Below are 22,290 nucleotides of genomic sequence, written 5' to 3'. Positions count from 1 at the left end.
CCACTTCTGCCTCCTGCAAATGATGTTTAAATCCTGTGTGATTGTAAAGTCTGCAAGAAAGATGAGCGGGTGTTGAAAACATGAAGTTCAGACTAACCTAGTTTTGTTACAGTTCATCCTTAACTGGTAAAGAAATTCATATGACTTATCATATGAAATTTCCCAAAGAGCATTAATGGTTAAATCCTTGTTGGAATCTCTAATATCGTAAGCCTGTGTGTGTTAAATGACCCTAGAAGGGAAGATGGAGGGGGAAGGGAGGTAGAGGATTATCCCTTCCCAGACCATTGCACTGACTTGCATACCAGTCTGGCAAACACCACTGAGGTTCCAAGTGTGTCTGCAAATGTTTGTTTCACAAGGAGCCAAGAATGACAACACCAAATAAACCAGAGGGATTTCCAGTATCTCACTGACTTGATTAATGCCTGCAATAAGTCACTTTATGTTTCTAGTGTTTTATCAAGTACGACGACTGTCCTAACTTGGGAGCACCCCTTTTTATTATCCTTTAAATCTAGACACCAGTCTCAACCTAAAAAAGAAAATCTTGCTGCTCTTGCTGCTTGTAGAGGAGTTTCCACACAAGTTCTGCCCCATGAGTCTATGCCCCCCAGGTTCTGCTCTCTGTTTCAAAGTCCCTGTCACAAACCTGACATACATAAGTTCCTTGAAAGTGTCATAAAGGTGTCTTTGAAAGTACATCCCAAGTAAAACACCTAATTTGGACCTGATTTTATACAGGTCAGACTAGGGAGTCACCCATATGTCTGTAGCCCCATTTACTTGGAGTGTTTTCTAGGGGTTCCAGAGGCAAATGTTTTGCAATGCTGAAAAGTAGATTAAATGAAGTCTTCAGACACAACTATGAGACAAGCCAGTATGGAAATGAGCCACTGAGCAGCCACAAATTTGCATTGAAACTTCCTTGACGGTCTGGTACGTTCAGGGCTCTCTGTTCTCAAGAGCTCCTGTTACCTGGAATTGTAGTGCTCTTGCAGAGATACACCAAGTGGGATGTTGCTTTACAAAAGGTGTAATAGTGGTTTGCACTGAGCTCCATGTGTGCTGTCCTGGGTGGGCAGAGGGTGCAGTCAGAGCTGACCAGACATCTGCTGCAACTGAGATTTCTGTATTACCTGTAACCTGAAATGAAAGGAAATACTAGAATATATTCAGTGGTGTCTCAAAAGTGGGGTGCTCAGCAGTGCTGTTCCTGGGGACACAGATCTACAACGCAAGGGTCATTGTTAAATGGCTTTTGCTTGCTTATCTTGTGACTAAGCTGTCTAGTCCTATGACTTTAAACCTTCTCTTTACAAAATTCTGGCTTTAATTGCGACTTGGCCCTTTAAAAGAAAGCATGTGGATGCAATTTATGTGTAGCAGAAGAGGTTAAATGACTTCATATTTGAGTTCACCTGCTGTAGCAAGAAACCTCCAGGAGCAATTACACCCTTGTTTTTTCCATCAGCCCTTGACATTCTGTAGCACAGCGTTATTGTAATCTCCTGCTTCTGTGTCCTTGGAGTCACCTTCAAAATGTTTATTAAAGTTAAATGTTCTGCTCTGGGCGGCAGAAGGCATCAAATTAATATCCAGAGATTTAGAGAGCTTTCATGCACTCTGCATCCTGAAGTCATCTTTGTGAGTGTTGGTTGCTTTCTGTATTAATTCAAGATTTGCTTTCCATATGCGTTATTTCCTTTATATTCATTAGAAACAAACGTTCTAGCTGGGAGCACAGGGGACCAGGTCAGGATGGAGACAAGGGTTGTTCTTTCCCTTCTGCTACTGAACGAGCAACAACTCTGGATGTATGAGCCACATCCAGAAAACCAACTGGTATAAAACTTGGGGCCAAAAGAGAAGGGCTGACCAGGCATCCTAGTGACCACAGTTGAGGCTGGACATGTTTTCTCCTGTTTTTTACAAGGAATTTAGGGGACTAATTTAGTCCTGATCACCCATTTCTGTTGAGACAGATGCCATGCCCTGTTGCCTCCATAGCACACATCTTTAAAATATGACATAGATGGGAGAAGAAGCATGATCTTTATTGTTTCTAGTCATCTAGTGGGTTATATGTAGCAGTTGGTAAAGGTCCACAAACAAGAGTGTGATATTTTGAGCTGACAGTCTCTGTACCAGAGCGGTCTGACAGAGAGGACCGGTGGAACAAAGTTATCTTAGCTAATGCCTTCTGAAATTGTTATTCTAATGGGGGATGCCACATTCAGCTGTCAGTTGGTTTCAGTACTGTTATGGTTGTGAAAGCATTTACAAGTCCCCATTGCAATCTCAGCATGTTACATTGCGTTGCATTGTTCAGGCATCGGTCTTAATTCCCTTTCACATTAAGCCTTTAATGACCCTTGAAATGGGTCCTTGTGATGTTCAGGCATACTCTGCAGCCTGTTCATGTTGGCCAAGTGTCTAGACGTTCACTGATAGTTCACTGTTTTGAATGGTCTGGTGATGATGGCACTAGACCACAAGCTTGATGATTTGATTTCTTCTTCTAGTTGCGACACCAGCAGTGGAGCTTGGTGATGGAGAGTGTTGTGCCGTCAGACCGAGGAAATTACACCTGTGTTGTGGAGAACAAATATGGCAATATTAGGCACACATACCAGCTTGATGTATTAGGTGAGATTTCACTGTTTTCCCTCAACAGCTGATCCGTGGTGAGGTTGAACGGGCGTGTGATGGGATATGGGAAGTGGGAGCTTGATTGCTTTCCCCAAGGGCTGGATCATGTGTCTTCTGGCTTCCTTTGGGCCAACAATTCAGCCTCAGATCTGTGATCAATAAGTTAAGTAGATGGTCTACAGAGGGGCCAGAAGGAATGGCAGGGCTGAGATGTCTCCTCTGTTCCCAAGCGGTTCTTCTCTGTTTGGCTTAAGAAGAACTGTGTAGAGTGGTGGCCAGGACACTTAAGCAGGGACAATACCAGCCTGCACCTTTTCTGCTGAAAAGCCAAGAGATGAAGGCTTCAGAGGAGAATCCCTGCTGGAGGAAGTACGGGTTAATTAGGATTTTATTTTCTTTTTTTCAGAAAGGTCACCCCACCGACCAATCCTACAAGCAGGGCTCCCTGCCAACCAGACCGTGGTGGTAGGGAGCAATGTGGAGTTTCACTGTAAGGTCTACAGCGATGCCCAGCCTCACATCCAGTGGCTGAAACACGTGGAAGTCAACGGCAGCAAATATGGACCCGATGGGACGCCCTATGTCACAGTGCTGAAGGTCGGTCCATGCTCCTTCTTCTCACCCTCAGGACAGTCCTTCCTCTGCTTCGGTCTCGGTGTCACAGAGACAGCAGCCACATTGTGGGGATGCCCCTCAGAGAAACCCACTGCCGTACTCAGGGCAACAGAGATCAGCACTGGGTAGAGATGCTCACCGTCAATGGGAGCCATAAACTTTATTTACATGTTTATAAATAAGCCCTAGACTAGCCATAGACTAGCAGTGAAATACAAACCAGAAACTCCGAACAGAATATTTGCAATGCCACAGTTCTTAGAAAGGTAATCATTGTTTAAATCAGATTTTGGGGAGCTCAAGGTCTCATTTTCTGTAACTATTTTGTGCCTATAAGAAAAAATATCATTAGAATAAGCCAAGGACAGCTGTTTGGATTGTTCTTTCCTTTAAGCCCGTGCAGTGGAATACTCTGCTTTTTGGAGGGGGTACAGCAAAAATGTCCTAAAGTTGATGTTGCAGACTGTTCTGTTTGCCAGAGATAACACAACTACTGTAGTGGCACAGATAAGCAAAGTAGTTGTAAGAGCTGAGGCAGCTGTGAGAAATGCAGCATAATACAAGAGAAGCTGTCAGATTGCATTGGACCTAAAATTGTAAAAATAACCCTTTTTTACAGCTTCACTAGAGGCATTTTTGGGGCTTATTAAAACAAAAGGCTCCCAAGTAAAACACATTCTTCCCTTTACCAAGTAAACATAGTGCAGCGTGCACATACTAAATAATGCTGAAGTACCAGCACCTGAGAGCCCAGATAGTGTTGTTCCAGCCACTAACATTTGTGAGCATTGCTATTATACTTTTTTTTTGTTTTTAACTGAGCAAAAACTCACTTGGTAAGACTCTGCTTGGTAAAATGCTTTCTGGAAAGGCAGCTTCCAGATTACAGCCAGAACAAAGCCAGTGGGTCTGGTTTCCCCTCAACGTATGCAAATATAAAAAGTAGATAATAGAGAGTCAAAAGCACTTTGGACTTTTAAAATCCCTTTTTTTTTTTCTTTTCATAATTAAAGGCATCCTATGTTGGTATTTATTTAAATATATAGGGCCAAATGCAAGTTTTCTGGCTCTGTATTATAGCTGAAAGCAGGTTTTGTCGCTGCAGTTTCAAGCCGAGGTTGTCCTGTGCAGGGACATTCCCCGTGCACATCCTGCTGCACACACCCTTCTCTTTGTTAAAAAAACCCCACTTATCAAGCAGCATCTACAAAACTGTAACTCAGCCAGATACATGATAATAAAAGCCAGAGACCTTGGAAATAATTACACAGATTGAAATAACAGATTGGTTGGAAGAAATGGCTGGAGACAGTTCTTCAGGATTGGCAACACGCGCTTCTCGCGAGTTGATAAAACGTTTTATTTTCTTGCCGTCTCTCCAAATGTGTTTGAATTATGCATATTTGAATTTCCCCCTGGTTTCACAGCCCAGAACCACGCTCTGAATAGCTGGCTGTGTCACATGCCATCTAGTATAGTCTCTGAGCTCCGTGTGTGGTCCCCGTGGGATAAAGTTCTACCTTTTGGAAGTTTGCAGAGCCGCTGCGAACAGTGCCTTGTGTCACAAGCACAAGCTCCCATTTTGCTGTGGCAAAGAACATATAAATAGTCCGTATAAATAGTGTTTTAAAATTAAGTTGGAGCGGCACCGGGGTGGCTAGGTAATTAGAATTGCCAAATACCTTCTCTTCTGTGGACGGCAAAGGCTCCGCATTCCTCGAAGGGGAGCGCAGGCAGGCATTTGAAAGCACAAGTTTTGTTTGGTTTTTATTTTTTTGCTGAATAGGACCAGCACACGTCTATTTACTACTTCTGGTTAATCAGAAATGCTTTGAATTGTATTAATGCCGGCATCAGCGCTGGGGCACAGAGCATTTCCATTTTGGGATGCATCTTTTGTGTGCCAGTACTGGGCCTTCATGGAGCTGTATCAGACCCAGCTTTGCAGGGATATATATTGTTTTTTCTTTAATGCGTGTGCGCTTGGGTTTGTTTTTAAATAAAGATCTGATAAAATCTCTCACTGGCATCTTGGGGCCAGTCCTTGGTTTTATGGACTTGTTCCCCTGGCGCCACGTGGTGCTGTTGCTTTGACCCAGCATCCCGGCCGCGCTGCCGGAGCAGGGAGCTGTTACCAGCTGCTTTGGGAAGGGCTCTATCCTGCCCGATGCTCTGCCGCCTGCAGGGAGATAAGGCTTTTTTATCAGCCTGCCCTTCCCTCCTGCTTTCAGGAGATTTTTTGGAGTGTAGGAGCTGCTGTGAGGCAGTTTATATATGGGGGGTATCCTGGTCTCCATCAGAGTGAGGGGGACTGAGAGATGCCCAGCATGTGACATTTCCCCTTCACATCTAAATGGGGGGGGAACATCCACCCCACTCCAGATGGATAAACTGAATGCCGTACTTTCAACACATTTTTTAAACAGCCTGACAAAACCAAGCCATCACCTGCATCAGTTCCTGAAAGCCTGGGTTAATTTGTGATCAAAAGAAACTCCTTTTTCTTTGCAGAAGAGCACTAAATGCATTCCAGTTACGGAGGGGGGGCTGCCAACACTGTGCCCAAGCTTTGTCAAGGACTAAATTATATGTTCTGCATTGAAACATGCCCGGTTTAATTATAAACAAGGCAGCAACAGCAGGCAGGCACGTTTCCCCACTAATCAGGAAAGACAAACTTGCCAGCATGTAAGTCTTAGAGATGAGATCAAGTCAAAACCAGTGGTGTTTGCCATCGAACGTGGACATCAGGGCTCCTCTGTGATGCCACCTCTGGGTTCAGTTCCTAATAACCTGGATCAGACCTGGCAGCCCTGTTGATTTTAATGGCTGCAGGTCACATAGGCGTGATCGGGCTTTGAAATTGAAGATGCCAAGACTGAGCTGAAGAGCATAAGTCCAAAAAATGAGAAAACCAATTGCTTTATTTTAATTTCCAGAACTGAAGCTGATTTTTTTCTAGGCTTTCCCTAGGCCACTTCTGAGGCCACCCAAAACAGCTGTGCATTTTCAACCAAAATAAAAACAACTGTTTAGGGAACAAACTGATGTGCTGTTGTGGCAGCATGGAAGAAGAGAAATAAAACCCTGCTTAACAGTCTGAAATTTGTTTGATTTATATGCACCACTTTATTTAGTAAAGAAGAGGCTCCTATAAGCAGTGGAAAAAATTACAGCTAATTTCTGAAAGGCAAAGTCAGCAGCTCGTTTCAGACCGCCGCTGCTTATATTTTGTTTCCAAATTCTATTTTGGAATCTGATAATTGAAACAATATTTGCTGAGCCGGGTTGCAAACACAAATCTCTCCTTAAGCCCTTTCTCTGGTGCTCCTGTCTGCAGAGTTATTGAGGGCCATTGGCTGCTGTCAGATGGAGAAGTGGGGAAATCGGTCTGTTTTAAAAAAAGAAATTGCATGTGTGCTGGTAGCGAAGGGAAAGGAGTTCACCTGCATGTGATTTGGGGGCCAAATGCTACTTATATTCTTCGCCCAGGTCCTGGGTTAGGTCCCTCACCGCAGGGCGAGCCGGGGATGTCGCCACAGCCAAAAAGAAAATAGTCATGAACAGTCAATCCTAGCTAATGTAGGTGCGATGGAGGTATTGTTTGGTTTACTGAAGTTCAGGTTTCTGTCTATTCCTGCAGTCTTGGATCAGTAAAAACGCTGAAGCCGATGCTAACCTAAATCTGTTCAATGTGACAGAACAAGATGAAGGAGAATATCTGTGTAGAGCCAACAATTTCGTAGGCATAGCCGAAAAACCATTTTGGCTCCACATTCGCAAACCAAAACCAGGTAAACCACAGACTCTGTCCCAAGGCCCTGGCAACTGCAAGAATGAGCTATAACATTTTTAAGAAGCTAGTGATTAAAATCACTATTCATTTTGTATTATACCCTGTCAACTGACGCTGAATGGCTTTATCTTATTTTCTTGCTAATTTTTTTTTTTTTTTTTTACAAAATTGTAACGCCTATACAGCAATTGCCATGGAAAAATTCCCACAATAAAATGACTGTCAAATTTTACTATCAACTCTTTACACTTTTATTCCTTTCCCTTCCTTACAATTGAGTGCTGATAACAGAATTGCATGTTAATGACCTGTGACGTTCAAAGCTCTGGAAAACCAAGCTATTTCAAGATTTTCACCCATAAAACCAATATGATCGGTTTTGTCCCTTGGAGAAGTAATGGATAAATAAATATCAACATTGGCTCATGCAAGCAAACGTCAAATAGAGAGCCGCAGCAATCTCATGGGCTCTGGGGTTTGACTCCAGCCTAGAGGATTTGATGCTATGTTCCTTATGAGCACCTTCTTGTAATCAGAGTTTTACTACAGCATCAAGGGCTTTGTAGTGAATATACAGCTTTGAAATGCCCACTCCGAAAAAATTCTAAAATTCTGTATTTTTCGACGAGCTAATGAACCAAAATGTTTGTATGTTCCTCTGATCAGCACTTGAATCTTTCCCCACTACATCTCCCCTCCTTTCTCCTTTGTTTCTGTCTTTCCTTTTATCATCTTTCTTTCCCCGCCCTGTACTCACCCTACTAACCCAAAGTCAGTCATATTGTGGGGTAAATTTTTCATTTGGATGCTTTTGCTTGCATGCTTCTTTAGTGGGACAGAGTAAGAACCTGGTGAAGGGAACTTTTTTTTTGCTTTTGACTACAAACTGCAGAGGGGAATGAATAAATAAATGTGAAAGATGGGCCATTGGAAAAAGAAATACAAAAAAATCTTAATCTGCTTTTGAAATTTGCCTGTGGTGTCCTCACACTTGCTGGGAATGTGGCTTATTCTCTGTTTTCCCTCTTTCTATATGTGTGTGTTTTTTTTCCCCATAGACAGCAGGTGTTAACACAACGGATAAGGAGCTAGAGATTCTGTACTTGCGAAATGTTACTTTTGAGGATGCTGGGGAATATACTTGTCTCGCAGGGAATTCTATTGGGTTCTCACATCACTCTGCTTGGCTGACGGTGCTACCAGGTATTTCCTTCTGTGCTGGCCTCTCCTTCCTTCTCCAGGGTGCTTTCATGTTTTGCTTTAGAAATGCCAAGTTCCCATAGACTGCCCCTTGTTTGGAAGAGGGTGTGTTATCCAAGGAGGGCTCTCCTCTGGGATTTGTTCTGCCGGTGGCAAATTGACACAGTAGAAAACCTCTGTTGCCTATTCACAGATGACACTTTTTGCATTGTATCTCCAGATTTAAATTATTATTGCAAAAATGCTAACCAATGCTCAGTGTCTTTTTTTGTCTAGATAACAGAGAGGTGTTTACAGCCTCTTTGTTAGGAGACTGTCTTTAAGTGCCAAAATCAGGAGCTTTGTCTTCTTACACTGCCAGTGGGAGAAGGAAACCTCCCCATCAGATGATCCAGGTCACCTAAATTGCACATGGACTGTGGATCATCTTATGAAGGAAACGTTCTGTCTAACCTCATATCTTAACCTAAAATTAGATGCATAAGTGGTTGGTGTGAGTACACCCTTCCCTGCCTGTGGTATTATTTCCGCTTCACGGATGAACAGGCCATGATAGCGATCTCAAACAGAAGGTCGAGGAGAGTCATCCGGAGAGAGAGACCAGGAGCCCGGGATCCCAGGGGCATTGCACGCTGCCTGCTCCAGCTGAGATCGATGAAAGCTGCAGTGGGCTTGAAACCCGAGGCCAGAGTGACCTCAGTTTTGTGGTCCTTTCATGTGTAAAAGCTCTCGTTGACAATGAAGCCAGCGCAGAATATGCAACAGAGGGATCTGCTCTCCAAAAGAGAGTAATGAGGCTGTGCTGTCCCTTTACCTGCAGAATCTGCCTCCAGCTACAGGGAAGGCATGAGCATGGTCTAGGAAAGCACCAGCAATATTCATATTGAATCTCAAAGGTTCTGTGCCTTGCAGAGAGTTCATGAACAGACCTGGAGTGTGTTCAGTAGACCCTTACTAAAAGAACAACCAAAATCCTTTACACCCTACTTTGGGTCACCCAGTCATAGACCACATTTAGGTCCATCTCACAACATGTCCAGCTCAGGATGTGTTCAGGAATTGGAAACTTTGGCATTTCTAATCTTGACTTTATCTATGTGGGTGGTTTGGATGTAATCACTCTTACTGGGGCACAAGAGGGTCTCCTCCATGCCCAACCCTGCTGCCGGTGGGATCTGCTGGTCTTTTCTCTGTTTGTTTGCCAGCTCTAAAATAGCTGAACTGATCCTGTTTCTGCTTCTGCCATCCGCTGGATGAGAAATCGTTTCCTTTGGTTAGAAGACTAATGTCTCTGTTATTTTGAGCATCTCCTGATACTGTCTCATCCAACTGTTACGCATATGTTTTTACAATGTATGAACTCACACCTCTTATTTAAGCAAAGAACAAATGGTGAAAAAACAACAAAAAACTTGAAGTGGGACTTTATATTGAAGTCAGATGCTGCGGAGGACAGCCGTCTGTGCAGCAGCAGGCCTCCGAGCGCTACCCATGGAGAGGGTGCAGGATACAGGTCACCTGGGGAACCCTCCTTGTAAACCCCTGTCCACAATACGGAAGGAAAGATGGTGTGAACCAAGGCAACAGATCCATGGCACCAACCATAGTGCCTGATCCTGAGAGATCTGGTAATGTTTCTCCACAGGAAGGGATGGACGCTTGGCAGGATCAAGCCCTGCACAGCTGGGACACAGGGTAGTCCAGCCCCCAGTGGGGGTAGTCCAGTGGGGGTAGTCCAGCCCCTGATGGCCCTTTCCCCATGTCCCCCTGAACACAGCCATGGAAGACCTAACTCGGAGCCTGCTGCTGCCGGGGGAAATCTCCTGCTTGCCGAACATGCTGCTTTGGGGCAGCAGTGGTGTATGCAAGCCATTAGTGAGCTAACTGTGCCGGCATGACTTCATTATAAAGTTTCCCACTGCTGGCTGTTCCTCTGATGCTAACACACCTTTGGGGGACAGAAAACCAGTCCCACCATGGCTCCTTCCTCTGGTCTACGTGCCTGTCCTGAAAGGAACAAGGGGAGAATCAGAGCTGAGCTTTGCTGGTTGCAAAAAAGTCTTGCCAGCAGGTAACCACTGTCGATGGGCTCATGCCATCACCCCTGGGCCAGACCTTCCAGCTTTTTCTCAGCAGAACTAAGTTTTCATGAAATGATTATGCAGACATGAGAAGGAAATTTTGCAATGGGGATGGTAAGAAGAAAGAACAGGTTGCCCAGAGAGGTGGTGGATGCCCCATCCCTGGAGACATTCAAGGCCAGGCTGGATGGGACTCTGAGCAGCCTGATCTGGGTGAAGATGTCCCTGCTCATGGCAGGGGGGTTGGACTAGGTGAATTTTGAAGGTCCCTTCCAACTCAAACTATTTTGTGATTCTATGATTACCCTTGTGAGGTTTTTCCCTATGTGATGCCTTACCCATGGGTGCCCTTCAAACCCCTTGGTCCTTCAGGGCAGGCACTGGTCCGATGGAGATGCTGGAGAAGCTGAATGAGTGAAGTGCAGCAAACCCCAGTCCTGCAGCCTTTGCACATCCAAGGTGTCCAGCTACATGGTGTGGATGTGCAGGGATAGCAAGATCTGGGTCAGAGGGACAGCACAGACATGTGAAGGTGCCTTCAGCCTAGAGCAGTGATTTTCAACCTGTGAGCTGAAGACTCTTAGAAACCCCAGGATTGCATCAAATGGCAGTAAAACTAGCCCAAAAAAGGCAAACTGATCTAATGTTTTAGCTGCAGCCACAGGTGGTAAACCACTGGCCTAGGAGGATCCCCTCACTCAAGTTGCTCAAAAAATTGGCGTAGATGAGCAAGTCCTCCCCAGATTCTTTGCGCTATATGTGTGTAGTTGCATGCCCTGTCCTGACTGCCATCTCTTGTCACCCCACAGCAGAGGAGCTCATGGAAATGGATGATTCAGGCTCAGTGTACGCTGGCATTCTCAGTTACGGCACTGGCTTTGTTCTCTTCATCCTGGTGGTGGTCATTGTGATTATCTGCAGGATGAAAATGCCAAACAAAAAAGCCATGAACACCCCTACTGTACAGAAAGTCTCCAAATTTCCACTAAAGAGACAGGTAACAGAAAGTAGATACAAGATTCCTATTCCCCCCTATCGTCACTCCTCCTTTTGTTTTATTTGGTCCCACTTGAATTTTTCTCTCTAGGTGAGGAGCTCTACCAGAAAATCATTGCCCAAGAGGGACATAAGTTGGCTGCGGTGTAGTTTAACCCCCTTTTACTCATTTGTTTCTGTTCCAGTGGAGCAGTAGCTGGTGGCAGCTGACTCTGGTCTATGAGCAGCTCCCAAGCAGCCACGTTTCTCTTGTCCTCATCCCAGAGGGGCTGGCACTGCAGCTGGGGATGCCACAGAAAGCACATTTTGCAAAGAAACAGTTTAGTCTTGGCTCCCTGGTGAAGCATGCCTTTGGAGAGCAGGAGGACATTTAATTGTGCTTGGTCCTGCTTTCACAGAGGTCACTGGTGGCTTGAACCAATTCCTATGGAGGTGGGAGAAGTTCCTCGTTCTCCATGCACTTAGAGATGCTCTGCCATATGTAATTGCAGAAGGGCAGGAGCAGACGGCACCATGTAAAACCACATAGTGATGGATGCAGATTCCATGGCTTGGGCTGCAAACTCGTGTTGGGCATTTATGGTGCCAGAACAGGAAAAGTCATTCAATAGCCTGTAGGTACTATGGAGATGCACACAGAGCAAATGAATGAATTGTACCTCTTGCCTGCTGAAGGGCACTGTCAGACCTGGTCCTCCTTACCACCAGCTAAAAACCTGACCACAAGTGCCTAGATCAGAAAATTTCTGCAGGCATGGGGACAGAGGTGGAGGATGGGGGGGATTTCCCATTTCAAAGTTACCAGAAAGGTGTCGGTAGGCAAAGATAGCTCAGACTCCCTCAGTGATCCATCTCAGGCACTGCTTTCCCTAGGAATACAGGTGGCAATAACACTTCATTTGCTCTACCCAAGCAGGTGTCGTTGGAGTCCAACTCTTCAATGAATTCCAACACGCCCCTTGTCCGGATCACACGTCTCTCCTCCAGCGATGGGCCCATGTTGGCCAATGTCTCCGAGCTGGAGCTGCCTCCTGATCCCAAGTGGGAACTGGCACGCTCTCGGTGAGTCCAACCCACAGGCTGGGGTCCCTGTGCCTGCTGCTGGTGTCACCAGCTGGTACCCACTAATGTGCCTGCTTGTTCCTCCCTCCAGCCTGACCTTGGGGAAGCCACTCGGCGAGGGGTGTTTTGGCCAAGTGGTGATGGCTGAAGCGATTGGGATTGATAAGGACAAGCCAAACAAGGCCATCACAGTTGCTGTCAAGATGTTAAAAGGTATGGGGAGTCCACAGAGGGCAGAATGGCATATTGTGCTGGGATTTCCTCTCTTTGCCTCTTTTAAGTCTTTTTTACAAACAGATACAATAGAAGAAAGCAAGAACAGCCTTTCTTGCCCTTCACCCTCATAGCCTGGAGGTGAGGGCTGTCTCCTTGGAGAGCACGTAAAAGTGAAAATCCCACCAGGAAGAGGGACTGGAAATTATCTAGTTCTCTGCCAAGGGGTAATAGCATCCCTGAGAAGAAGGGGAACCACCTTCCCTTCTAGCCAGCTCAGTGAATCAACCCACTCCTTACTCCTCCCTTAACCAGCACTGCCTGTTTTAAAAGCTTATGCAACAACCTGAGGTGGAGTTTGCAGAAACTCAGTTGACAAACTCCTTCTTGAAGAGCTTTTTCATTGAAGAAACTTGACCCCAAACTCCTGAGAGGTTAAAGGGAAGCCAAAATGGGCGATTCGCAAGGCACCTTGGAATGAGTCTGTTTCCCATCCTTCCCACACACAGAAACCACAGACAATGCACAGACAAAATCACCCCGAGGAGTTCAGCTGGAATAAACAGGGCAGGTGCTCCGACAGTGAGCAGCCCAGGTCTGAGGTTACATGGGGTCATATATTTAAAAAAGTAATATTTCTTGTCAGAAAAGGATTCTTTTAATTTACATTTCCTTTAATCCATTCTGAAGTTGTTTTTGAAAGTGGAGATGTTTCCCTCTTTCCAAACCAAAGCATTAATTTCGGGAGGTTTTCTCCATCTTTCTGCTTTTGTAGGAAAATTACATTCTTTCCTGTAGCCCCTCTTCCAGCTCTGATCTTCCACCATCCTTTACTCTTTGTCCTTCGAGATGGGGGAAACAAGCAGAAAAGGAAAATAATCACAGATACCGAAACTGACCTCTTTTCTTTAATTGTTGCCAGGATGAAACAGAAGATTAAAGGCTTTATTGATTTCCATATGAACATTTACCTCAATTTATTTGGGTTTTTGTCTTCTTTTTTTGTGTGGTAGTAAGCTTTGGGTTTATTTTGATTCTTCTTCCTGAAGTAGAATGAAAACCAATATTGCCATGTTTTAAGTACTGTTTCCCCATCAAAGCCCCACATGGCTATGCAGCAGTTGCATTAACTACTTCCCAAAACACTTCTTTTCTTCCTATCATTTTTTGGTTTCCTTTCTTGCTCTCTCCAGATGATGCCACAGACAAGGACCTTTCTGACCTGGTCTCTGAAATGGAAATGATGAAAATGATTGGGAAGCATAAGAACATTATCAACCTCCTCGGTGCCTGCACGCAGGACGGTACGTAGCACGGCAGCCCAGTGCTTGCAGGGCTGTGGGAGGCTCTGATTTGACTGTCCATTCTATGTAATTGGTCACTGGCTGCCCAAAATGTCCCAGATGAGGTTTCAGTGGTCAGCCTAGCGCCTGGGCAGCATGTGCTGTTCCTCCACTGGATGCTGATGATGCTCTTGCTTGCAGGACCGCTCTATGTGCTGGTGGAATACGCGTCGAAGGGGAACTTGCGGGAATACCTCAGGGCACGTCGCCCACCTGGCATGGACTATTCCTTTGACACCTGCAAGCTACCTGAGGAGCAGCTGACATTTAAAGACCTGGTTTCCTGCGCCTACCAGGTGGCCCGTGGCATGGAGTACTTGGCATCTCAGAAGGTGAGCTGGGAAACCTCATTTGGTAGAAGCATCAGTCAGGCCCATCTGTTCAAAAGCATGCGATGTTGTCTACGTGTAGGACAACTCAAGCAAAGTGTTGCAGGCATTAGAGACCTGATTTATCATGGGGTTTTTTGAGATAGCTTCAGCCCTATGCAGGAGTTCCCGTATGCCATCTGTATGCGTGAACCATGCAGCTGTATAGCCCTCACTGTCGCCCGAAGGCCTGCCAGCATCTCCAAAACACATACAAAAGCACAAGCAACCCAGACGCTGGTGCTGTTCCTCACCAGTTCAACCTGCACCACTCACAGAGATAACTGGCTTTCAGAGGTGTGATCCTGAGGCTCAGGCAGCAGTGGTCGGGGTGGGTATCACACCATGTTGTGAGCTTCCACTGTGGGAGACGTTATTTTAGACAACAGCCAGGAGCTGCATGTACCCTTGTGCCCCTCATCTCCCTTCTGAGATTGCTGAAGATGCAGAGCACCCACGAGGAATCTGAGGCCCTGGGTGTACGTAGCTCACGTGTTTCTGGCTGTCACCAGCACGTGTAGGCTCAGAGGGAGTGGAGCTGGCAGCAGATTTGGCTCAATGTGTGACTGTGCCCAAGATGCTCCCAGGGGAGCAGTTTGCTGACACTGAGCTGGCTGCTGCATTTGCTTGCATCATACCCTGGGATTAGTCCTGATTTACCCTGACATCAGCAAGTGGAGAATTAGGCTTTGGGTTCGGGAAGCTGGCGTGACCTCGTTTTGCAGGCAGGGAGCACTATGGCAAGAGCAAGTTGAGCTTCACCTGTCAGGTGCTTTGGTCCTGTGACTGTAGTTCAGAGTGGATGGTTCGTGGTGGCTCTAAACTCCCTTTCTGCACAGTCCAGGCTGATTTAGCTTCTTCCTCACCTAACAACTATGGTGTATTTTGGATGTATTGAGAATGTCTTCATTTCAGGATTATTTTCCTTCAAACATCAGCCTGTGTTCCTCTTCCTGGAGGAAGCAGGGCAGAAAGACAGTTTCACATCCCAGTAGGCACCCACAGAAGAGGAGGTTTGGCTTTCTCATCTGTGTATCCCCTTTGGAGAGAAAAGACGTGTGGCTGTGTCAGCACTGCCGATTAGGTGTTGCTAAGAGGTGGCTCCCACTGAGCATGCATGATGGGGCAGTGACACAGAAGGCAAGGAATTAAAGCAGTGCCCACAGCTTTATGAGCTTGGGAGTCAATGAAACAACAGCTCATAAACCACATGGTGCCGTTGGTTCCGGGCGTGAGCAGCTAACGAGCCCTTATTGATTGACTTGCTCACCTTTCACAGTGCATTCATCGTGACTTGGCAGCCAGGAATGTGTTAGTCACTGAAGACAATGTGATGAAAATTGCCGATTTTGGCCTCGCAAGAGACGTTCACAACATCGACTATTACAAGAAAACCACCAATGTAAGTACAGAGCTGCCAGGCACGTACAGTTCTTCTGGCAGGGAGCTTGGCCATCCCTGCAGTAAGTGGCACTTGTCCCATGTCTCCCTCTCTAGAGGGGCTTAGGAGGAAGAAATCTGCCAGTGGCCTCACGTAGTGTGAGGGACTGTAGATAGGCTGGTTCCAGGAGTCTACCCACCATCCATTTTATTCCTGATGGATACAGCTGCTGCTGGCAGCTGGTTGTGAGGGCTCTGCTCTGGCCAGGTGGCTTTAGACTGAGAGAAGCCAAGGTTTTTACCAAAGGGGAACAGAGCCCTTTCCAGTCTGCTCCACTACTGTTCATAAAGGTCCCACAGAGCCAACTTCTGTCCGACCAGAGCCCTTGACAGAGGAATGTCTCTTTTTGTGTATCTGAAGCTACCTGGCTTTCATGCATTTCTCTTTTTTACAACTGAGCTCCTTGACTGCCAAGGGTGAGTCTAGTCGCAGACAAAGGCTGAGTCCCGGAGTCATTTATATTTTCTATAGAGATTAATTTACAAAGAAGGGCTGGAGTGAAGACCTGTGTCTTGGTTCAGAGCCCTGCAGCAGACGCTGAGCTCTGAGCAAAAGCCACAACTATGACAACGTGGAGATGGCAGTGGAAGAGATGGAAGAGTGGAAGAGGTTGAGGACATTGCAGAACCTGAGGGCCTTGCAACAGCAAGGGATTTGAATGTCCAGACAGTCTTGCAAAGCCCGCTATGCCCATACTGATCCTTTCCAATATCATATCAGAAATCTTTCTTAAATACCAGGATTTCTTAATCATAAATGAATAAAAATTCTTGGGAATTTAATTCCAAATAAGATTAATTTCCTGATTGAGTTGTGTTGGACAGCTGAGAGCATAATCCTGTTTGTGCATCCTGCCTATGTCCCATCTCTAGTTGTCTCCCCCACTGAGACAGCAGGTCAGAAGAGGACAGAACCCTCCCATAGCCAAATTGTGCCTCAAACATGAAACAGTCCTTTCTGACTCCATCCAGAGGCCAAGCAAAGCCCAAAAGAATTATGATTAATCTAGTCTTCTTCATATTTCTCTTATGTGACAGCCCATATTTATGACCCTGATGTAGCATGTTCCCCTGGAAACCTGGGATCAGGCTTCCTCCTTTATCCTCCAGCTGGACTGGGATTTGATTCTTACAGGATCTGGCCCTTGCCTGCACTCCTGGAAGTTTCCCCTCAAGTTCAACCTCCAAGCAGGTTTTGGACCTTGAGTAAAACTGCCTCTTGCAACCAAAGAGACGGAAAGTGTTGCCCCATGCTCTGCTGCAGAGTGAACTGCATTTTTGAGCAACGGATGCTGTTCCTACGCAAAGATTTAGATGCTCTGATACGTTAAATCTGCCTTGGCAGTGAAATACTGTCCTCTACAGAGAGCATTTACTGCAGAGATTGTCAGCGAAGATCCAGGGATCAAATCCTCTAATCTGTTTATATGTGGCCACTACTGTTTTGCCCAGTGACCGGGAAGGCAGATGTGATTGTTAATGAAAATGTTTCAAACTGGATTAGAAGAGAAGATTCAGATGGTGCCTCTGTGGCTGGGGGAATATGCTGATGGGATGTTCCCATTGTCTTCCTAATTACAGGGTCGGCTGCCTGTGAAATGGATGGCTCCAGAAGCCTTGTTTGACCGGGTCTACACTCACCAGAGCGACGTGTAAGCATACCCAAGCTTTTTCAAAAAAAGTTAAATGACAGAGAAATCAACACCTATAGTATCATAAAGACAAACATACTGCTAAGCACCAGCAGGGCTCGTTTGCTGCTGGGGCACCTTGGGACGCAAAAGCAAATGAATTGATTCCAAGCGGCAGCTTTGCACACGTGGTTTTATTTTGCCATTATCTAGTTGCTTTCATCTGAGGATCTCTAGTAAGCTGCTGAGAAGTTATTGGAATGCTGGCAGGTATTTCTTGTCTGGTTATAGATGGGAAGATTAATCCTTAAATAAAAATATCGTGCAAAAATAATTTCCCCTCGCCTTCCTCCACGCTTTGTCCCAGACGGTTATACTTCAGTTGGGTGCATGGGGTGAGCCTGAAATATTCTGTCTGCTATTAGCAGAGAGTCGATCAGAGAATATTCAACAAATATATTCTTGGATTAATTTTGCTGCTTCATTTATTTGCCTTTATTTTTCCTAATCCTTGTCTTGTCCATTTTGGTGCCTCTGCACGGTAAGCAAACAGCAGAGCCTGCCTGACGTGTAAATCTGTATCGCATCTGAACTTTGCAGGGGCTTAAGTAGCTCATCGTACACACTGGCTTTTTATTTCAGTATTTGGTTGATAATGGCATTTTTACAGTAATTCAGCAGCCAGCCTGCCTGCTCCTCAAGGCTCACCACTTGCAATCAGACAAATTAATCTTTCTATTTCTGTATTTTTCACATACTTTGGCTTTTATTGATCTTAAATCATAGTTTCCATGCTTAGGTAATGCTGCAACAGGCATGACAGATAAATCAAAGCTAGAGAATGGGAGAGCAAGCATGCATGAAAGCAAAACAGAGACAGATAATCCCTGTTTTTAAAAGGAAAATGAAGAAGGCAAAAGATACATTTGAAAAAGAGGATTTTTAACCAGAGCACAGCTGCGGGACTGGAGTGTGTAACATTAGTGCTCCTCTGATTTTTGTTGGGGTATTTTTCTCCCAGCTTGGCCAGTGAAATGAGTGTTGTAACAAGCAAGTTTTGGTATCAGCTTGCACAATTAGTGGCCTGTGGTTCCAAGCCTGCAATTCAGTGAAGCTGTGCATGAATAATTTGATTTGTTCCATTCAGTGGAGCTGGTGGAAGACCTAACAAAGAGCTGGGGGTAATAGATGGGCTGTCACCTATCTGATTAAATGCTCATTTCAATTTCAGACTTGGTGCCTGGGATTTCTTTGCTATTGAGTTGGATCAGCAGAGATCTCCAAGTAACTAGTAAAAATGGCCTAGGCAATTAGTCATGCTATTGATGACTTTGTTAGCTATGCATGGCTGCACAGAAATAAAGCTGAGCGGGGGAAAGGAATATGGGGGGGAGCTGGAAAAAAAACTCATTGAATTTTAAAGATCTTTCTTTGGTTTCCAGCTGGTCTTTTGGAGTGCTACTATGGGAGATCTTCACTTTGGGAGGGTCTCCATACCCAGGAATTCCTGTTGAGGAACTCTTCAAACTCCTGAAGGAAGGCCATCGGATGGACAAACCCGCAAACTGCACCCACGACCTGTGAGTGCATGGTGGGGGGTGACCTCCTCTCCCCACTCCCCCTTCCCTCTGTGGCCAAATGTGGCTTCAGGCCGTGGTTCAGCTGGTGGGACGTCCCCAGAGTGCAATTGTGGGGCTGGCAGCGGGTAGTTTCACCCACCCTCATGTGTTTTGACTCAGTCCATGACTGCCAGGAGACATAAAGCACCTCCCTCTTTTGGTGAATGGTTGTTGGGGGTGAAGCTCTGGTGTGTCACTTTGAGAATGGTTCCCCCTCCTGCTTCAAGAGTGTGGACATGCATGGGGTGACAAGTAACAAGGAGCATGGCTTCACAAAACCCTCCTCCTCCCCCAAGGCGGCCACGCACCAAGGCCACCATGGCTGAAGTTGCGTTGGCCATAGCTGTTCTCTCAGGCAATTTGGGGGTGGGCGGGCAGAGGCTGGTGGGCACCACTTAACCCCACCATGGATGATGGTCCCCTCTTCCCTCCTGCAGGTACATGATCATGCGGGAGTGCTGGCACGCCGTCCCCTCGCAGCGGCCAACCTTTAAGCAGCTGGTGGAAGACCTGGACAGGGTCCTCACCGTGACATCTACCGATGTGAGTGTGGTGGAGTGGTCGTGGGGAGGGCTCACTTGGTCCATGGTGGGTGAAACTTGGCACTGATGGGTCTGTCACCCTGTCAGGAATACCTGGACCTCTCGGTGCCCTTCGAGCAGTACTCACCGGCTGGACAGGACACCCACAGCACCTGCTCCTCGGGGGACGACTCGGTCTTTGCACATGATCTGCTGCCCGATGAGCCCTGCCTGCCCAAGCACCCCCCCTGCAACGGCGTCATCCGGACGTGAGGACACCCCTGGGCAGACGGACAGGTGGATGGACAGGCGGATAGCATGCCCACGGAGGCCTAAGCATGGGACGCCGAGGATGAAACCGTAGTGAAGGATCTTCCAGTGGAACTGTGTGGTGGTGCCTGGAGATTTGTGTTGTTGAGCTGTTCAGGGTAAAAAGAAAAAAACAAACATTTTTTTAGGGTTTTTTTGGGTTTTTTTCCCATTTGCTGTATAAAAAGTCAAGAAGCACTGTTTGGCCTGAAGGAACTAATTTCTTGCCGAGATGATCTATCATATATGATTTTTTGGGGGGTTATTTTTCTGGTTTTTTTTCTTCTTTTTTTTTTACTAAGCAGAATGTTGAACCTGGGGGGCTCTGACCCCCCAGCCTCCATGCTTACATTTTTGAGTGCCAGAGTAGCCATTCTGTGCCTGCAATACGAAGAGAGAAAAAATCTTCCTTTTTTTAAAAAAAACACACGAACAAGTGTAAAGAATGTAGAAATTCTTTGCTTATGCAATCTGTACATGAACCTTTTTGGTGGAGCTGAAAAGCCACGTTGCCTGCAGGGATTCATATATTTATAAAAAAAAAAATCTATATTTTTGTTGTCGTCGTTTTTATAGCTTCATGATCGTATTACCCAGCTACATAGAAGGAAAAGGAAGAAGAAAAACGAAAAAAAAAGGAAAATGTAAATCATCATGGAGAAAGGAAAAATAATAATAATAATAAAAACAGACAGTCAAGTCATCTGAAATGGCAGCGCTTTGGCCGGGCTCGGCAGCTGCCATGGGCTGCAAGTGATGGGGCCATGCGGATGCAGGAGCAGACCCTGGGGACCAGCAGAGCATCATCTGAGAATAGTGGGGGACCGAGCTCCTGGATGCCCACACAGTGTCTCAAGCCTCATCCCCACCCTTGGGAACAACCATTTTGGGGAAGAAAATCTCTCTCTTTGGGGTTTGCATAGTTTTGCTTGCCAAGGGTGAGCAGGAGGGGAGCAGCTCCTCTGTCCGCCCCTTCGCGCCAGTGATTTGGCTCCATCTACGTGCAGTGACTCGGAGAAAGAAGTTACGGGTACCTGTAGGCAAGAGCCTTTAACTTATATCAAAAAGGTTTATTCCAGAGAATCTGTGTATATATCTATAAATATATCCTGTATATATATAAATAAATATATTAAAAAAAAGAATGTATAATACTAATGCAACATAAAGCAGTACTGAGAGTCTCAAAATACGAGCATTGCAATCTAGGATATACTGATCTGGGCAAAAGGAAAGATTTTGTTTGTTTTATATCTTCACAGTTTTGTTTTAAAAATTGTACTTTAACATGTATATTTGTAAAGTTATTTATAGACATTAACATATCTGTTCATTGGTTTAAATAGCGTAGAGTTACTGTAAACTTCAAATTTCACCAAGCTTAAGGGTGTTTTTTTTTAACTTATTAAAAATGGAGAAAAAATATATTAATCAAGTTTTTCTTTTGTGTTTATGGGAAATATTGAAAGAATGTATAGGTGTACAGTCCTTTAACAAATTACATTTAATGTTATAAATATATATATGTATTCATTTTAAAAGTATTAGTTTATCCTGGATTGCAGTGAGCAGAGGTAAGTTTATTTTTCCATACATCACCAGTGGTTAAAACCAAACAAATAGCAGCCAAGAGATGATTTTTACATATTTCAGAAAAACAGGGCCAAGAATTCTTCCATCAGTTTAACCACTGTGCATTAAGGGGGTGTGGATGTTTATTTTTCTATTTTCAAATGAAGGTATTCTTTGTGGTCGACTTCATAACCAGCGTGCAGCAAAGCGAAATGTTGACTTTGGATGATGCGGGATAATTTTTTTTTCCCCTTTGCCAGTACCGTTGTATTTTGGGCTTCAGAAATGCCTTGTGAGCAAAATAGCCAGAAAAGCGACACTGTTTGCAGGAGAAGTGCAACGACTGCTTATTTCTTTTGCATCTAATTCATTGGAAAATGCCAGTGATGCCTGATTTTCTGTTGTTAAAATGCTGTGCTGTTTTGCTCCTCCGTGTCCTATAGCTGTGTAAAAGCACAGGAGTGAACTAGGGAATATTAGCGTGGATCAAGCTGACAAAAGGGCAGATTTGGGCTGGAGTTTTTTTGTGGGATGTTTTTTTGGGTCTTATTGTCCAGAAGACTTTTATCTACTACCACGAAGAGGCAAGTTGCATCCTGAATTCTTTCTTTCCATTTTTCTCTGGTGCGTATTACATATCAGTGTTTCAGAATAACAGGATGACAGCATCTCATTTTAAGATATTTTTTTTTCTCTCCTTAGAGCCACAAAATCCTTATCCTAAAATAAATAATTTATAGTTTGAGGTTATTTCAATGGAAGTTTGAGGACGTAGATTTCTATAGATTTTTGTTTTGTTTCGTTGGAATAAAAAAGAATTTGTTGGTATTTTCTTACAAATGTCTGCTAATGGTGTACATTCCAAGTACTCG

The 22,290-nt window shown here is 45.2% G+C and overlaps 1 protein-coding gene across 1 annotated transcript in view; it reads left to right on the top strand.

Annotated features, from left to right (window-relative positions):
• Nucleotides 1-19,810, top strand: part of FGFR3 (fibroblast growth factor receptor 3) — a gene marked incomplete at its 3' end in the record, with an annotated part of 54,888 nt that extends 35,078 nt beyond the window's left edge. Inside the window, exons 5-17 of the mRNA XM_080343159.1 lie at nucleotides 2,526-2,649; nucleotides 3,059-3,249; nucleotides 8,122-8,266; nucleotides 11,154-11,341; nucleotides 12,254-12,402; nucleotides 12,494-12,615; nucleotides 13,809-13,919; nucleotides 14,100-14,290; nucleotides 15,606-15,728; nucleotides 17,348-17,418; nucleotides 18,840-18,977; nucleotides 19,454-19,559; nucleotides 19,646-19,810. Coding sequence (XP_080199285.1) covers nucleotides 2,526-2,649; nucleotides 3,059-3,249; nucleotides 8,122-8,266; nucleotides 11,154-11,341; nucleotides 12,254-12,402; nucleotides 12,494-12,615; nucleotides 13,809-13,919; nucleotides 14,100-14,290; nucleotides 15,606-15,728; nucleotides 17,348-17,418; nucleotides 18,840-18,977; nucleotides 19,454-19,559; nucleotides 19,646-19,810 — 1,824 coding nt within the window. The remainder of the gene's footprint in view (nucleotides 1-2,525; nucleotides 2,650-3,058; nucleotides 3,250-8,121; nucleotides 8,267-11,153; nucleotides 11,342-12,253; nucleotides 12,403-12,493; nucleotides 12,616-13,808; nucleotides 13,920-14,099; nucleotides 14,291-15,605; nucleotides 15,729-17,347; nucleotides 17,419-18,839; nucleotides 18,978-19,453; nucleotides 19,560-19,645) is intronic.
• Between the last annotated feature and the right edge of the window lie 2,480 nt (nucleotides 19,811-22,290).

Source organism: Nesoenas mayeri, assembly GCF_963082525.1.
Source record: "Nesoenas mayeri genome assembly, chromosome: 4".
In the NCBI taxonomy this organism is placed as follows: domain Eukaryota; kingdom Metazoa; phylum Chordata; class Aves; order Columbiformes; family Columbidae; genus Nesoenas; species Nesoenas mayeri.
The sequence above is the reverse complement of the archived record's forward strand: the minus strand, read 5'-3'. Positions and strand labels throughout refer to the sequence as shown.